Raw genomic sequence first — 18437 nt, forward strand, 5'->3', positions numbered from 1 at the left:
ACCTGCAGAAGCGCACTGTATCTTTTGCTATGAAAGATCTGGCCATCAGGTAAGAAAAAACAATTGAAATGAGTGATCTGGGTGCAGCTTGGTGTTAGCTCACACTAATAAATTGTCAAAAGACATTCAGAATGTGTAAATTTAGACTTCAGAATTAAATCTGCCAAGGCCTTCATGGTCAATATAAAGATTTATTGGTTGGAAATTAACAAAAAGCCTTATAATTTACAAACAATAATTCTTACAAGTGTGGTGTGTGTCCTTAACACATGAAAAGATTAAAAATATTATTTCCCATTTGACCTCTGACCTCTCATTTAAAGTCAATAGATTCTGAAGATCACAGTGATAATAATGCTACATAGAGGTATTTAAGACTGTGTTTCTTGCAGTTATTATTGGATTGACAACATTCTAAATATCACTTTTTTGGACCTCTGACCTCTTCAGATAGTGCTTCGAATAATCAGTGTCAGTGTTTAAGTAGACAGCACAAAATTTTAAAAAGCAACGTTGATCTCAAACATTATTTCATTGTCGTAGTTTCAAAAAGTTGTGTCACTCAAGTTCAAGTTCAGCAAATATTTTCAAATTCATCTTTATTGTTACCCAACAGCATGAAAGCCAGCAGTGATATGTTGTTTTCTACATGTAATCGGATTTTTCTGTGTAAAAATTATTCACAGACGTTGGCTCCGTTGGGTTGTATGTTGTTTTTCAAGAGAAAAGCTGGACTGACGCCCAACAAGATTGTCGAGTGATGAATAAAGACTTGGCCAGTGCAAGGGGAGACACTGAAACTCTGGCATTGCAGCAAATAATCAGTGACAATAACAATGGCTCACTGTCCTCAGTCTGGATCGGTTTGTTCAGAGATGAGTGGAAATGGTCAGACCAGAGCAACAGCTCCTTCAGATACTGGGCCACTGATCAACCAAATAATGATGGAGTCTGTTTATTGTGCAGTCCTCCTCTCAAAGCACTTTGGGACAGAGGTTGTACTTACCTTAAACCATTTCTATTCTTTGCAAAGAGCTATTGATAAATACATCATTTCTTTGTTAGTTACCGCGTGTTCGTTATTTTAAAATGATGTCCTAAAGATGACTTGAAGACTTATAAGAAAAACCACATGCTTACTTGATTCTATGTGTAGCTTCTGCAACAACAAAAAAAGAAGCAGTACAACATCAAGCAGAAAAGCATCAGCAACTGCGAACAGAAATGTGAAGCCAATGATAAACATAAAAGATGTCATCCTTGGACTTGAGTGACTTGGCTGTGAGTGAGGCTATTTTAAAGGTCAGTTCTTTACTCAACTTTTAAAAGCTCTCCTAAAAGTCAAGGAGTCATAGTGGAGGGTTCTCAAGTATGAATGGCCCATTTAGGGTCATGCCAAAGCATCTCAATCGGATTTAAGTCTGGACTTTGACTAGACCATGAAAAAATGGACATGCTGGTGTGTTTCGGATGTTATCCTGCTGCAAAATGTTTGTGGGTGGTTCTCTATGTCAATGTTTGCTTATTGAGATCATTTAGCCTGCTTCACTTTGTCAGTGATTTCTTGATTCAGCAGGTCTGGCACTACTCAAATCTGTTTGTGGTAAATGAAATTAAACTCAGTTTTCTAAATAAAATGTGGTCAGTTAATTCATGATTAAACAAATACGGCGATTACTTTTCACATAGGGCCAGGTAGGTTTGAATGACTTTTTTCCTCACCATAAATCAAATCGTCATTTAAAAACTACATTTTGTATTTACTCAGGTTATCTTTGCCTATTAAAATTTGTTTGAGGATCTGAAGCATGCAAGAAAAGGAAAAGGGCAGATACTTTTTCACAGCACTGTCTGTGAGAAAAATAGCCTGAACATAAATTTTCTTGGTGATATCAGTTGAGGCAAGTAAGTCAGCGCTGGTGTTGAGCGTTGCACAGAAATATAGACACCCAACAGGTTTCTTCATGAGCAATCTGCTAAACTGGGGGAGAGATGTTTCAAAGCAACAAAAACAAACACCAAACAAAAACCCCACTAGTTTTTTCTTTAAGAATATCTTTATTTCCCCTCGTAATATTGCATTAAAAAGGCTCATGAGAACAACATAATAAGAGAAGCTGATCTGGAGTAAAAACCAAAGAAGGCAGCAGTAAGTGGAGAAAAACATCAATCTGTGTCACAGGTACACTTTACATCTAATCCAGGTCTGACCTGCAGCGCTGCGTGGGACTGAATAATTGCACATCATGTTCATAAATACAACTTGCATTGTTATGGTGCTTTTAAACAGTGGTAACAATAAAGTAAAAATATAAAATACATTTATAGCAGTTGAATAACTAGATTGTATGTCTGCTAACTTTGTAAGTTAAACTTAGTGAATACAAACTAAGCCTCCAAGAAAAAAATAAAAATATGGCACTGGATATATTTAATTAATTTAAAATAGCCATGTATCTTCACTACATGTATAACCAGCCTGGTGCTTTAAGTACAGCATTACAGTTGTGTATGTAAAAAGCAATTTATACACATCGAGTAAACACTGAGAAGTCACAGACTTCCATGATTCTAAAATACCTGGTGTCATCATTACAGCAGTTTTGCATTCAGATGGTAGAAAATGAAGTCACCTCAACAGTCCATCATGTTTTCTCCCCATGGCAATACTCCAAAATTCACACTAACATCCCACAGCGTTTTCCCAAACAGATCCAACAACAGAGGAGTTTTATCTTTACTTGTGTCGAAAACACACTGCAGAAATTTGCATTCATTTACTCCCTGCAATAAGGTGAAGTTAGGATCTTCCATCCTAACACTGAGATGTGTACTGGCCCCACTGTACTTTTCATTTACACGTGCACATTTCAAGTTGTTTCACTGTTAAAACCAAACTCTGCGGACCCTTTCTCGCTCCATGCACCCATCGCACAGCTAATATAAACGCACAAACATATGCATATCAGTAAAAACATCACCTCCGTTGTTATCATTTTCCAGTGGAGCTGTCTCACGAATATCATCTACCTGGCTATAAATGCCTCAGACTAAATTAAGAATAAAAACCCGCCTTTCTTCACTTCATATTGTAATGCCTGCACATGTTCCCTTCAGCATCACGTCTTCTGATTTGAATATCTACTGATCTTTCTTGACCTTAGGTTGGCTCTCTTCCGTTTTGCTGGCCTCTGTTTGGCTTGGGCTCAGCAGCTTTAGCAGATCACGGAGGGCTTGTCTGATCTGATCACCAAACTTATGAGCGTCCTTCAAGGAGAGACGAAGAGCACAGAATAAGGAGAAGGAAGGAGAAAAAGCATTAACATAGCGTTAAAAAACAAACAAGCAAACGAAACAAAATTGAGCCAATAAAAGATTAATGTCATATTATGCCTTTTTTAAAAATCTGAATAATAGTAAGAATAGTCATTGCATGACAAAATATAAGAATTTTAAAGGTTTACTTGTGCAGTGAACAACCATGTCTTTCTGTAAATAACTACAGGCATAAGGGAGCATAACACAATTCTAGATTTACATATGAAGTACTAAAATACACAGACATTTGACTACAAATTGACCAAAAGCATTAAACTCACAGTGTCTGGACATGAGTGTTTGCACGAGATGTGGAAGTTAATCATGTTCTCTCCCAAAACGCAGTAGGACACCCCATATCCATCATCGGCCACCTGAAAGGCACAAAAATACTTGAATCATCACCAGTCCCTTGAATCTGTATTCATGTAATCTGTCCACTAATCCAGCAGGAACTATATAGAATAAAATAAATAATTGTAGAACAATTATTTAAAGTCTGTGAAACACTGGAGGTGGTACTGACCGGTCCAAAGCCTCCTCCACAGGAGACATACTCCGGGTGGTTATCTATGTCAAACAGCTCCACCTGCTGGATGGGAGTCTGACTTGTGGACAGCCTCCATGGCTCAGACAGAACCTGAAACACACACAAGCCACCACATCAGTTTGCTAACATCAACTCAGTGTAAGCGCTACTAGACAAAAACACGACATGGAAACAAACCTCTTTGAGGAAAGGAGACTCCACTCCGAGGTATTTGGACACCACGTAGAGGCAGAACAGATGTCTGTCAATGCCGGCTCCAGTCATAGCCAAGCGGTAAAGTAGCTGGTGCTTTTCTGTGGCAACTCGGAACAAATGTTTGCACACGTCTGCTGCCTGGTGGAGAACGACGTGGTGAAGTGACATGGCTGTGTTGTGTTTAGGTTTTATAAAACAAATCAGGAGAGGGTTTTCATGCTCTCACCTCTCCGCCCTCCAGCGCTCGGATGAAGGCGCTAGACTCGTTGGTGCAGGAGCGAACAGTCTCAGTCCTGCCCTCCCTGAACAGACGGGTCATGGAGGCTTCATATGTCAAACAGAAAGTCCCCCGTTCCTGCAACCATGCAAAACAACAACCACAGCAAAAAACAAACAACTGATTAAAGTGTACAATTGTTTCAAATGCCATGTGTTCACTTTCTGTGTTTGAGCTCTAATGTAATGAAATGTGCTATAAAAATAAATAAAGTTGTCAATCTCGTATCCTACCAGACATTTGAAGACTGATTAACACTAGTCTCACATGTCTCCAAAGAAAGTTTCAGCCTTTTTGGGTGTTTGGTTCAAACTCACTTTGACTGTTTTGGGGTCATTAAATTAAATCATTGCCTCAAACTGAAATCACAACTTCATAAAAGTTCATTTTCAGTGCATGGAACCTTTAATTATGTATTACATATTAGATTCAATTTTAAACATCTCAAGTTAAAGAGTGGATGCGGACCATCAGAGTTATGTAACTCTGCTTTGTTTAGACAGGTTAAACTTTTGAACAGATGTCAGTCTGACCTCAAACGTTTAAACCTGCATGTGTTCTCTTTATGTTAAAGCTCATCATTGTTTTACATGTTTAGGTAAGGTATCAGATGGTAACACTGCCATTCGACTTCAGTGGAACACTCACCCTGAAGTAGGCCAATTGAAGAGCCATCTGAATAAAGCCGTCTGGACTGACTCGACACTTCTTGACTTTTCCTTTGCCAAATTCTTGGAAGGAGAAAACATGGAAGTCCACATCATCAGCCAGCGCCTGGGCCACAGCCAGAGACTGAGCGATCTGCTCTTCACACTGTCACACACACAGTGAAAAACAACATCAGTCAAAACTGAGATATGTATAACCTCTGCATGATCTATAACCCCATAAGAGCTGCAGTTTTGGAGATGCTCTGACCCAGTCGCTTAGCTAGCACATTTTGGCCCTTATCAAACTCTCTGAAATCCTTATGCTTGCCCATTTTTGTACTTCTAACAAATCATCTTACAGGATAAAATGTTCACATTCTCATTGCCATGAGTCATGATGAAGAGATAATCAGTGTTATTCACTCCACCTGTCAGTGATCATAATGTTATCCCTGAATTTCTTGTACTTTCTTGTTTCCGTCTTTATGACAATAGCTTGCTTCATTTAGGAAAATGTTTAATGGAAAAATTTCAACACAGAACTAACTTCTGGAAGGATTTCCCAGCTGAGCTTCACTGGTCGGGGCAGGGATGGATCCACGTCTCCTTTACAGTGACCTTCTGCGTTGTAACCGAGCTGGAAGCTGTCAGTGGCCAGAGTGTACTGGAAACACACAAACGCATCTAAAATTATAGCTACTCAGAGCAACATAACAACATTCCAAGTTTTCTTTTGTATTCCTTACCTCCCACACGTGTGCCAGCACCGGCGCATCAGCCCAGGAGTGCTCTGCATTGATGCCATTTTTCCCGTTCTTGTAGTAAACAACTGTGAAGGACTTGTCAAACCACCTGCATGGCGACCAATAATAACAGATCACTACAGGAAAATCTCCACCAAGTCAACAGCAGGGCAACAATAACTTGATGACAAATTCATAACACAGTGAATATTTTAGTGTAGAAGTACCTGTCATAACATTTCCCGTGCAACAGAGATTTGGCGTAGCGGTCTAAACTGGCTGCTGGGTCATCTCCCATCATGCCCTGCTCTTCGTCATCTAGTGTCACAAAGAACGCGGCCTTCTCGATGCAATCCAAAGAGCGTTTATTGATCCCGCTGCTGAAATACTTGGTCCTGGCCTTAGCCCAGGGAACTCTATTGATTATAGACATTTACATTAGAATTACAGTGTGGTGTATGTTGCGGGTAATGTAAACAATCAAACTGACCTGTCTCCAGCAGTCAAGGCCCCAAGTTTGGCCTCCCCTTTGGAAGGAGGTGAAGGGTCATCTAGGATCCTCTGAATCTGGAATTCAATCTCCCTCGGAGACAGAAGTCTGCCTGCCTGGTACACCCTGAGACGAAAGTAGCGCCCTCTGTGGTAAACCACAATGTAGTCGCTGTCCTGCCAATGCTGGACGGTATCTTTGGATAGAAAAGAAGAAAGAAGATGGTAAAAGACAAAGTGGACATACTGTGGTGTAAAATAGTGATGAATTTAGTGAAGATAATGAGGTGGGATATGAAAATGTTGATGGTGGGAAGGTGCTGTAAAAAACCCCACAATGTCAGGGAAATACATACATAAGATGACAGACTTAACTTACAGGTTAAGGTGTCTTGTGTCCCTAAAATAAATGCATTTTCTAAACCTTTCTTTTTTTCCAAAGTAGTCTAAAGGCCTGATCAGATTTTGGTTTATTATGCTTGTGCTGGTGCATTATGTGTTAATTACCATGTAGTCCCGTGTTTTATATGCGGTACCAGCCAACAGCAACAAAAAAAAAATGCTGGGCTTTTTTCCCCTCGTGGGTCCTCTCTCTTTGTTGTCGTCACTTATTTCTGTGGGAAAACATATTTGCTCCTCATATTTTCTACTTCTTTTTACACCTCCATTGCAATAGTTTAAACAATCTCCTCCAGGGAGTCTGAGTCCTTATAATGAGATGGTGTTGATTATTCTCTCACTGATAAATTTGAAAACTGCAGTGAAAAAGTCACCACAAATGCACAGGAGCATTCAACAGGCCAATAACAATAGTTGCTGCCTGTGTCAATGTGATATATAGTTACACCTTTGTTGAGGTACACATCAAGTTTATGGCGTAGGGTTTCAGTGTAGCTAAAATCCCCAGTAACACTGTAACATAGATGAATTCACAACAACCCAGCACACCATTCTAAATATTTCAGGTCTTGTCCAATGCAAACTGAATGCACATGGTGTGAGATGATCAGGATGTAGCCATGAGCATCTAAAAAGATGTTGTAAAAAGACTGCAAAGCTAAACCATCATTATCATACATGACTGGAACACCTGGCTTCACTGAATTCATGCCAAGTGTAGGGCAAAGCACAACTTCACTAATTAGGTTTACAATGACCTAACCTAAGCCAGGCTGTGACTGAGAACAACTGCAAAAAATGTAGTCAAATTTGAGCCTGCATGCTTGAGTGCAATTGCAATAATAAAAGCAGGAATGAAATTTGGGTTTCTTTACACTATGATCTGTAACTTGAAATGACTGACAGAGTGATCGTCATATATCATGATGCCCAAACACAAACTATTGCATATGAAACAAGAATTCTTGTCAATTTTAAATAGTTTTTTTTCCTTTTTACTTTTTTGGGGGGCATTTAGAGATCTAAAAAAATGTGGGGCCAGTTGAGTAAGAATATAAATACTACCTGTTAGTATTCCAGGGATTCGACAAGTGTCAAACATCCGCTCAAACTGATAGGAACAGCAAGGAACTGCAGACCTCAGCAACCACTGAGTAGAATAAGAGAAGTATGCACCAGACCAGGAACAGTATAGGGAAGAAGGAGGAAGAGGAAACAAAGGTTGATAGAAAGGAAGTGTTGGGAAGAGAAGAAGGAAAAAAAAATGAGAAAACAAAATGTGTGGGCAGGAGGGGGGGAAAAGGCATTAGTTTAAGACAGCGTCTCTCCAGAAACCCAGACAGACCTGAGATGAAACCAGCAGGCGAGAGGAGATTGATGAGAGATGACAGGATGAGCTGTTCAGCAGAGACATTGTGACTCAGTGAATCAGAGACGCCTTACTTGAACCACACAAACATACAAACACACACTGACACAATTTTCTATCCCATGCTTAAACTCCAGAGGCTTCAGACACCTTCAGTATGCCTCATCATTGCTGAAGGGGAGGTGTGTTAGCAATGCTTGCTATGAAGTCTGAAAATGGAGCAGACTTCACATTCAGACATTTCTGTGGATGCTGTTGACGCGTGCATGCTGCTCAGTCTCTTTACCCGTCTCCTCTCCAGGAATGCGTGTGGTGTTGAATATCCTCTCACACTGAGCAGCACACAGAGGAATGACAGTGCCTGGTATACGACTCTGGGAAACGGAGAGGAGAAGACGAAGGCGAGGGCACGTGGAGAAGAACAGAAGAAAGCCATGGAAGAAACGTAGGACCAGGGAAAAGGAGGGGATTTTTTTTTTTTTTTTAAGAGTGAGAGGGAAACAGGGAGGTAAATAAAGAAAAATCAAGCAAGTAAAAGAGAGATTGAAAAGGATACAAAAGGAAGGGGTAAAAGATGAGTATGGTATGATAACATAAGGGAAATGTCTTTACAAAAAAATAATAAAATGCATGGAGATACAAGGCACATAAACGCTGATGGATAGATGAATGAAAGAATTAATGCTACACACACACACACACCACATACTGATGGCCTCATGCGCCCACTCTATTCTACATATTACATAATACACTGATGTTTGAAAAATAACATTAAAATATGAGACATCCAGTTAACAAGCCATCTGTTGCCATAGCACGAAGATAAGAAAAATGAATGCTATCATATATACGTAGCAGCAGGGGTGGACTGGTGGCTTAACTCACAGGTTTGAGCTCTTCTTTGTTGAGTTTGCGGCGGTAAAGGAAGAACGAATGGATGCTGTTGCCGGCCCTGGCTGCCTGGATGGGAGTTGGAGTCACATACAAGAAGTCCTGCGGAGAAAATGAACAGATACAGAAAGTAAGGATCATCCAGACAAAATGATCCCTGAGTACATCTAGGATTTAAAGGTGACAGGTTTGAGGTTATGGAGAGGTTTACATTAGAAATACTGATTTGCTGGCACCATGCCCTAATTAAAAACACAGAGAAATATGACGTGGAGAAAGTACCCGCGTCATATTTCTCTAAAAACAGTGACACCAACATGGTCTTCAGGGGGCAATACTTGTGATGGCAAAAAATTCTGGCTGTCCCTCTATGAACCTGGCTCTGCTGGAGATCTCTTCCTGTTAAAAGCGAGTTTTTTCCTCCCACTGTCTCCAAGTACTTGCTCATAAGGGATGGTCTGATTGTTGGGTCTTTACCTTACAACGTAGAGAGCCTTGGCAGTCAGTGATTTTATTGTCTGCATTTTTGCAAATGCTCTCTACACCACTGTTTGACTATTCAGACAAGGTTTGCTTATATATGATTTGTACACAGGACCTAGGAACAAAAAACTCTGAGTAAAAAACATCTTGTCTTTTGCACAAAGATTCTTCATATTCATTCAGTTACTCATTTTTAGAGATTAAACGCTCATCACTGTATTTTCATTCCTGAGCAATGCAAAAAAGCGATGCTGGCCTGGCAAAAACTTTATGTAGTGCGGATCTTGGCTATTATCCTTTAATATGTTTAATGGCGCAGAAAAATGAAAATCTATTGGCTTGCTCAAAATACCAACTTTTATTCAATCCAAAGTTAGGGTCATCGTCTCTTAGAGCAGAAATATCTTCAAGAAACTTAATGCAGTAACACTTTCTTACCATGCCATAGTAGTTACTGTTGACCATGATAGGGCTTCGACCCCGGAGGTAGACATATTCCTCCCACCAGTCACTGACCTGAAAGCAAAAGTGACTGCATATTCACACAAGCTAAATAATTCAGACCACAGATATACATTGTTAATGGAATTTGAAATGTTCTCTTAATGGCTTTGCTTTGGCCACACCTTACCAGATCACTGTGACCAACCACTTACATAGTTTGAAGCCCAGAGAGCTTTGAGTTTGAGGTACCACTGCAGGCGGTTACCAAGGCTGCTCTCAAACTCTGCGGCCAGCTTGGTCATGCGTTCATACTCTTTATCATCCATCAGCGGACGCACTGATTCCAAGTACTAAATGAAACAGGTAACGTGATAAAAAAAAATGTTATATGAGCACAAACATATCTAATTCTGTCGATACAATACAAAAATTATTTTTCTATTCCTCCTTTGCTCATTGTGGATTAATATAAACCTTGTTTTTTTTTGTTTTTTTTACTAAATTCTCAACTAGCTAAAAAAAACAAAAATAAAAAACTGAAAACAAATGATGAATGTGATAAAAAGAACCATCTGTTTTATGGTCAGTGATCAGCATGTTATCATTTCCTCTGCTTCATGTGACATCTCACCCTCTTGACTGTGTCCTTGATGGTGGGCACAGGGAGATTTGGCAGCGAACCCTGATAGCTGTAGAGCAGTGGCTTTCTGCCAGAAAAGATGCGCACCAGCGCCTGACATAGACACACAAGGACAGACGCACTGTAAATATGAATGCACATCACACCTATATGACTCACAGTAGTTGGTTTGGATTTGAATCCAGTAATTTACACAAGTATTTCACAAGATAAAAATGCCGTGTAAAATAAATAAACATTCAATTTCTATGCTAAATAATGAGGGCCTCTAAACTTAGATTCAAAGCAAAGCTGTAAATAAAAATGCTTTATTCTAATGCATAAAAATATCATATAAACTTGGTATGATAGAGGGACACCTGATATTTTAGGAGATCTAAAACCAGATGGACAGTGGAAGGTAGTTATGTCACACTGGGAAGTGGAAAAACTGAAGAAAAAGCACTGACCACCCAGATTTTGGTGGTGGTGGACATCTTGCCATGCTGCTCGAACATCCAGCGGTGGTAGGAGAGGAGCTGCTTGAGGCACAGGCGCATAGTGAAGATGAGCATTAGCCAAAGCATGGTGCTGAAGAGCACTGCTGACACCACTGCCTGGCACTGCGTACTCATCGACTGGCTGGAAATGATGTGTGTGTGAAATAAAATGAGACAAAAAGAAGATGAGTGAACAAGACTCGAGTACAAGACAGTACGAAAGCTTCAGATGCTGCAGTGAAGAAAGAAGATGGACACGTTTAATATTTAAGACAAAAGCGGGCTAGAAAGAAAAAAGAAAATTCATGTTGATTTAGCTTCAGGCTACAGGTTCCACCAACTATATTTTTATTACAAGCATTTTTGTTTATTGAAAACAGACAAGAAAAAAAACATAGATCTCTGTTTAGCAGGGAGACACAATCTCATTGCCTTAAAGTGTGCTTATAGTTGTAGTGAACCCATTACAACTCATACAAAAAAACGTGGGTTTTTTTTTTGTCAATCTGACCAAAAACCAGAGAAACATTACATTTGCACTCATATGTAGAGCTTTTTGGAACTTATGCAAGTGTGTCATATCTGGTTGGCATTTTTATTGAATCACAGTAAAACTAAAGTATTAATTCTGTTTATTTAATAACTAATAAGAAAACATTCATTCATTAATTCGGGTTTGAGTTCGGGTCTTAGGAGGGTTAAAGGAGTCATGAGGTATGTTACCTGACTGGCAGGTGCTCCTGTATCTTGGCTATGAGTCCCATTGAAGGGTCTGAGCGAGTGTACATAGTAGCCAGGATTGCGATGACCACAAACAGCCAGGATGACGGACTAGCAGGATACACTCCTGTTATCACACTGTTCTGGTAGAGTGAGAGAAAAAACATGTTATTCTCTCTTTGTAGTCATTTCACTGACATGCTGTACAAAAATTCACTTATAATTAAGGTGCAGATTAGATAAATGTTCAACTATGAATGGCTAAATTAGATCCAGCTCGGTTTCACATTGGATTTATAAAAAATATTACCAGTAATTAAACTGGAAATGTAAGCCTCGAAAAGGTGAGTGTCCAACAGTAAAATGCTACCACATCAAAACAACTTCAGTAATTATTCATAGCGCCTCTGAAAGAGCGTGATCAAAGTGAAGACAAAATAAAAAAAGTCAAACACTCACTTCTGAAGCGTGTGCAGTAATGTGTTGTGTTCATCGCTGACAATTAAACCCACATAAAAAAAAAAAAACTGCTCAAAGCAAAACTAAAAATAACTGTTATACAAAGACAAACATAATGAGACTAAAATGAAAACAAAACCACAGGGTGAAAGCCACTCTGACATTTAACTGCAGCTCAGATGCACGTGCTACTGTAATGAGTTAAGGAACCACTGTAATACGAAAAGAGGAAGAATGATGCCAACAATGTTTTAGGGACATGCCGCTTAACACAAACAAAGATACCTTAATTCTGACGATACGCTTCTTCCATGAACGCATGCCAGAGAGGTAGATCTCAGTGAGGGCCTGATGGGACAGCTGCAGATCAATGCCATCTGGGGTAACGGTGAATTGAAAAGCGACGGCTTGGTGGGCTTCTGCCATGATTACTGTGCACAGTGAACCTGAAATAAAGATGGAGCAGAGGAGAGGAAAGGTTTTCTTTAACCAACAATTTAGAAAAGTCATCTGACACCCTAGAGGCCAGAGAACCGAGTGTTTAGACACAAGAACAAGAACACGTGTGGAAAATGACCAACCTCAGGCGAAATTAGACATCAGGCGAAAGAATGCAACATTCCAGGTGCCAACTTTTAAAACAGGCACACAAGAACAAAAACCTGTTTAAATATCTAACAGGTTTTCCAGATAAACAGGATCGGCGAAATTCTGTTAACTTTGGGCAAATTCAAATTCTGTGCTTTTCCATTCCAGAAAGGCTTAAAAACCTGCTACCTGACACGTTGTCCCCTCCTGCTGAGCCTGAAGGAACTGTTAATCATTATATGACTAACGTCAAAGCACATATCTGTTTTACAAGGACATAATAATAACATGCTTTTATCATTAATCTGTTACCTAGAGAGGAACTGTGCCTGATTATAACTGAGCTTTGTGGACATTAAGCCACTGATAACCTGGCAGTTAAAACATCTGTTCATTACTGTAGTAATCACTGTTTAAATATGTATGTATAAAGCTTTAAACACTAATAAACTAGCAATCTTATGTGATGCTGTGATCGACCGCACTGATAGAAATTCACGTCACAATCAGTGTGCTGCTGACTATGTGAATGTGTGAATGAGTCCGAACTATGAATGAACAGAGGGCACTGAATAAAAAGCAACAGTGTGAACTTTCTGACTCATTCTACTACTTTCTTTTTTTAAGATAAAGGTCATGACCTACACTGGCATGCATTCATATTTCTGCTCCACTAAATTGAAATATGGCCTCTATGCTCTGTAATGCAATGGCAACTTGTGGTATTGGAACTTTTCTTGGTAAACATACTTGGAGTTGATACAATTGACAAGCTGATTCCACTTCACTCATGTGAAAGAGGTCATGAAGAATTATATTAAAATTTTATCACAGGAAAAAGCGTCATTGTTGCAACAAATGAGGTTAAGCAAGAGAGACGCTGGAAGAAAAGAGTTTGGCAAATTTGCAAACAAACATAATTATTTTACTATTTTACTGCAAAGCTCTGAACTGCAGCATCACTGCTGTACCGCTCAATGGATTTCCATGAATCTACGCTCATAGTGAATAAAAGCTAATTTTAGGGTCACCACAGTGGGCAGCTCCACATGTTTGATTTGGCAGATTTTTACACCGGATGCTTTCCCTGACGCAATCCCCCAAAGGGATTTGTGTCTCCTCCCAGAATTCAACCAATCTGATCCTTCACTTGTTATGAAAATGTGTAACAACTACATGTAACAGCCACTCCATTTACAGCCCATTTTAATCCACAACTCTGAACACATGCAATTCAGCATAAATCACCAAAGCGGTCTGGCCTTGACACTGAACCCTCCGGCTTCAGGCTCAACAAACCTTACTAAGCTATTGCTTTTACTTTAAAGTACACCCCATAGGTGAGGAGTTGCAAATGTAAATCACCATAAAAGACCTGATTGAGGCATTACCCTTTGTAGCAATAACAAATTAAAGCATCTGCCAGATAAATATTAGATTAACTGCTAACAAGTCCTTGGCTATGAGATTTAGCTATCCAGGGGTACATTACAACAACCAGGACATGTACAAGGAACATCTCCACTGCTGCTTTCTTTAACATCAACTGGCCCCCTTAAACCAGTAAACGGAAAACAGATTGCAGCAGTAACCTCTACACATCGTGAACTGTGATATTTCTCATGTGTAACTTGGTTACAGCAGCTGCTGGGCCCTGAAGGTGGTAGCGAATGAAGTGAAGATGATTCATCAGACTGAAAATGAGTTAGCAGAACACTTATGCTAAGCTGAACACATCCATCATGTGCATTTGAGGATTTTTAAAGACAAGTTCAAAATAACTCCTTTCAAATGCAAAGTGAGCTTGAAACTTGATTTGAGGTTTGATGGGGGAGGTGCTGACCGGCTGCTGATGTTATTGGATATTTCTAAAGCAATTACTGATTCTCTTCACAAAGGGAATTGATTTTCCTCCACAAAAAAGGCTATGGATAATGCCCTGAGGTACAGTGACTGTCACACTGGAATGCATCCCTGTGGAAGCTACACCTACTGCATCTCTAATACAAAACACATGATTTTCTCACCATCACTAGACCCCAGTGAGGTGATGAGCTTTATGTCATATCTGGAATATCTGCAGTACTCTAAAAAGCTGCACCTGTTTTACTTCAGCTCCTTTTTGTCAGGGACAACAGAGGCACAGCACACCTGCTCAGGTCATATCTGAGGCACGTGCCATGAGGGAGCCTTTTTATGCGGGTCCCGCTAGATTTGATATCAATATCTCACTGACTAGACTAAAACTTTTGAGAGCTTAATGTGTACTCAGGTGTGTATTAATCCTTTTAATTCCTATTATCAGATGCTGACACAGCGTAACAACAGCATTTTGATCAATTTAAAGATATCGTTTAATTTATACAAGTAACAGATAAGGGGTATAATGAGCTGTGATAAGATAAGTTGCTTTATCTATGAACTAAACCAGAAAAAACTGGCAAACACTGCCAGCAGATGAAATCAGACAGAAAAAGAAGAACTAGGCAGGGCTAGTGAAAACTAGGTGAAAGGTAAACACCAACACCACTGAGGAATTTACACCACAACAAAGTATAAGCAAACTGCATTAAGGTTGGTTAAGCATAAGAATGCCCATTGCACCAGACCAGAGACGCATGTTTCGGGTTGTGAAAATAAAGGTTGTTGCTCATTAACTTTGAGAGAATGACTTTTGTGCACAGGGGCACACTTGTGCTCAGAAAACGGCTATGAGGTTCAAGAAAAGATCAAGAGCCGTTGGATTCTTGGTGTTTCTACAAGCTCAGCTTATCTCGACTTAACATTTCCTGTCTGTATGACGAGTAACAAGAAGAAAAAAACAAAACAAAAAAAAAAACAAAACACAAACCCTGTGCATTACACAACTCTGGTGAACATGACACCATGCCATATTGGGTTTAACTTCAGTACATGTGTTTAGTGTATAATCATGTTGGCTTTAACCTTGGTGAATGTGTATAGTGACTACAAGAACTGAAAGTGTAATCATTATGTGCACATTGTTCAGGAAATCAAAAACACTTTAACTGAAAATGTGAAGCACTGTATCTTCTGTGTTATTGCACACAAATATCCTGCAGAACATCAACAACCGACCATTGGGCCCATCAGCCAAGCTTATGTGCTGGCTCTTCTCACTTGCCCATGTTTTCATTTGGACAGATATTAAAAATTAAAGGTCTGTAATGTAATGTAAAATCTGGTATTGTTAAACAGACTGAAGTAATCCAGCTTAACAACAATTTTCAGACGTGATGTCAGACAGATATGCACAGTGCAGGTTTGAATAGCAAAAAATGCAATGAAAATTTATTTCATAAAACTAAGAGCTTCTTGTTGTGAAAACACTGGTCTCTTATAAGCCTGACATTCCAAGCCAAGATCCTTTTTTAAATGACTTCATTAGACTCCACAATGCTTTGATGGGATCTACAACTCAATCCACGAAAAATCAACCTGCGCTTCCACTTGAGCCCCTCAGATTCAGCTCCTTTTTTGTACAATAGCTGTGGTATATTCAATAAAGCCAGTTAACATTTGATATCAAAATGTAGGTAAAAATGGTACCTTTAAAACATCTGCCCAGAATACACTTTTTGATGTTTAGTCCAGTAAACTATATAATACAGATAATGCAGCTAAAGCATGAAGGGTACCAATGATTTTTTTTCCCCTGTTGCTTTATGTCACAGACATTAAACTGGTACAGACTTTCTGCTGAAATCTGTGATAAATCCCATGACATTGATGCTCACAGTTACAGAAAAAGCATGCTGAACAGAAGACCGTGACACTTAAGGCGGCTGTTAAACTTATTTTTTCAGATTTGTTTGATGTCATATAGCATGACTAACTAGATATGTAGCATTACTTTGTTATAAAGTCTTCCACAAAAGAGGGAATGTGAGGGCCCATACTTCGACATCACCAGTCTAATACGCTTGTACATCATAAACTCACTTGAGATTGACCCGAAGTTCACCTGAGCCACTGTGGTTTCCAGATATGACTAAGCAGAGGTGTACATGTCAGGCAGAAAACTTACGAATGGAAGCAGCTCATTCCCAAACTCTGGATGGGAACATCAAGCTGTGCACTCTGCCGCCGATATGCGAAATATGTTTAAGATAACATGTCAACAAAGCGATTAACTGTGGAGATAACAATCTGGCGCATACGGAAACCGAAAATAAATGCGTTATCAAAGATGTATAACATTTCAATAACCATAACAATAACAATAACAAAAAAGATACGTCCTGCTTAAACAAAGTAAAATCCAATTCACAGCAGTAACAGTAAAATAATAATAATAATAATAAAATACAAATATATATATGGTACGTTTTTAATAATTATCGAAATTATTTCTGAAAGCGTTATGTTCCTGTTAGCTATAACCACAGTAAGGCAAGTGGTGACGGTTAAAGCCAGCTAGTGTTTTGCCCAAGTGCAGCAGGTTTGAAAATTAACGTTAGCCGTGGCTAGTGCTCGCTAGCAGAGCACCCAGCCCTTCATGGAGTTGAGGACATACAAACGGCTGCTGATGGTGCATGTTAACAGTGCTAACAAAGATGCGACCGTTTGTTTCCTCTTTGCAACACACTAAAAGCGCCGTCAAAAGCTTGTTAAACATACCTGTTACTCCTAACGGATGTCAAAATTCCAGAAATCTCTGAGAAGCAGGAACCGACGGCTAACTTTCGACGTCGCACAAGCACCCGGTAACCGCTACAGTAGGGTCTGGAAAACCACCTCTCCCTCCGCCTCTTCCTCTTCGCGGGTGTACTACATTGATGCTCGCTTTATGAGCTGATGTTGCCTTTGAGGACTGTGGTAAATTTCACGACAACGCTTTGAGAGTAACGCCCATAATACCTGAGCGATGAGGCAATGCCAATCTTCTTAAACAAAATGCCGAGAGTAGGAGTTTTTGTGAAATGCTAACGTTTTTAAGGGGTGGATAGTTTGGATCACGTGGCACAGCTTTCCTTGTGTCTACAAGAGAATAAAACAGAGGTTTTGTTTTTCTCTGTTTTATATTTTAGCAAAGCAATTAAGGTCTCTTACACATATTTCTGAAAAATCTTGATTCAAGTTGACCAGATTTTTCTGAAGGTTTGCTTAAATTGAAAAAAAAAATGTGATTATAAACTCCATCAAACTTGCCTTGAGTATTCTAACTTCAGAAGGTTACAAGAATCTTTAAACTGTATAAGACATTACACTTCCCGTTTGTGTGACAGTGTGTCACGACAAACCGTCATGAAGAAAGGAAAAGCTTCCTAAAAGTAAGCCACTTTTTCTTTTCTTTTTTTACACAGGAACTAAACAGACACACATATGAATTTAGGGTTTATTACTGTAACCATAACAATAAGGTGGATCTCTCTTTATTTTGACCATCAATTCAATCATAATTGTTCTTTTTAATCACAGGCAATAGTTATAATAGTGCACTTTTTATATTTAAATTATGATACAGACATTTCTTTTTTTAAACACCTTATTCTACTGACCCTTATGGATGGAGAATAGTTTACAATCTTAGCCAGAGTTGGGTCAATGAAAAATGAAGGTGACGTGAAAGATGAGGTGAGCAATCAGTGTGTTTAGGACTGTGAGGCAAACAACTCCATACAGTTTCTCTTCTTGTGACAATGGGAACAAAACAGAGGTGAGGAAGCGGGACAGACAGGTCAAACGGACAAGGCATTAACACAGGAGATAAAGCCAA

General features: G+C 39.4%; 1 protein-coding gene across 2 annotated transcripts; it reads right to left on the reverse strand.

Annotated features, from left to right (window-relative positions):
- Positions 1–3078: 3078 nt before the first annotated feature.
- Positions 3079–17623, reverse strand: LOC102201957 (carnitine O-palmitoyltransferase 1, liver isoform). 2 transcript variants are annotated; one of them, XM_005748506.1, is made up of 19 exons: positions 17339–17623; positions 12395–12555; positions 11654–11793; positions 10901–11072; positions 10443–10544; positions 10024–10161; positions 9806–9883; positions 8879–8986; positions 7687–7771; positions 6224–6419; positions 5961–6149; positions 5737–5842; positions 5538–5654; positions 4989–5153; positions 4290–4418; positions 4046–4201; positions 3845–3958; positions 3600–3692; positions 3079–3267 (listed from the first exon to the last, which is right to left on the reverse strand). In XM_005748506.1, exons 2-19 carry the CDS (start codon positions 12533–12535, stop codon positions 3142–3144), a joined length of 2355 nt encoding a protein of 784 aa, XP_005748563.1. In that variant the 5' UTR covers positions 12536–12555; positions 17339–17623; the 3' UTR covers positions 3079–3141. The 2 variants fall into 2 exon arrangements, with proteins under 2 accessions (XP_005748563.1, XP_005748562.1); XM_005748505.1 differs by lacking the exon at positions 7687–7771 and adding an exon at positions 8277–8364.
- Positions 17624–18437: the final 814 nt, after the last annotated feature.

Source organism: Pundamilia nyererei, unplaced genomic scaffold, assembly GCF_000239375.1.
Source record: "Pundamilia nyererei isolate P.nyererei 1_Seehausen unplaced genomic scaffold, PunNye1.0 scaffold00223, whole genome shotgun sequence".
NCBI lineage: Eukaryota > Metazoa > Chordata > Actinopteri > Cichliformes > Cichlidae > Pundamilia > Pundamilia nyererei.

What these genes read in the sequence shown, in the direction of transcription:
- LOC102201957 (XM_005748505.1), bottom strand. Translation starts at nt 12,535, where the DNA reads ATGGCAGAAGCCCACCAAGCCGTCGCTTTTCAATTCACCGTTACCCCA. An exon ending in CTCTCTGGGCTTCAAACTAT is followed by an intron (nt 9,884 to 10,023) that starts GTAAGTGGTTGG and finishes TTTTGCTTTCAG; the next exon opens with GTCAGTGACTGGTGGGAGGA. An exon ending in CACGGGAAATGTTATGACAG is followed by an intron (nt 5,843 to 5,960) that starts GTACTTCTACAC and finishes GTCGCCATGCAG; the next exon opens with GTGGTTTGACAAGTCCTTCA.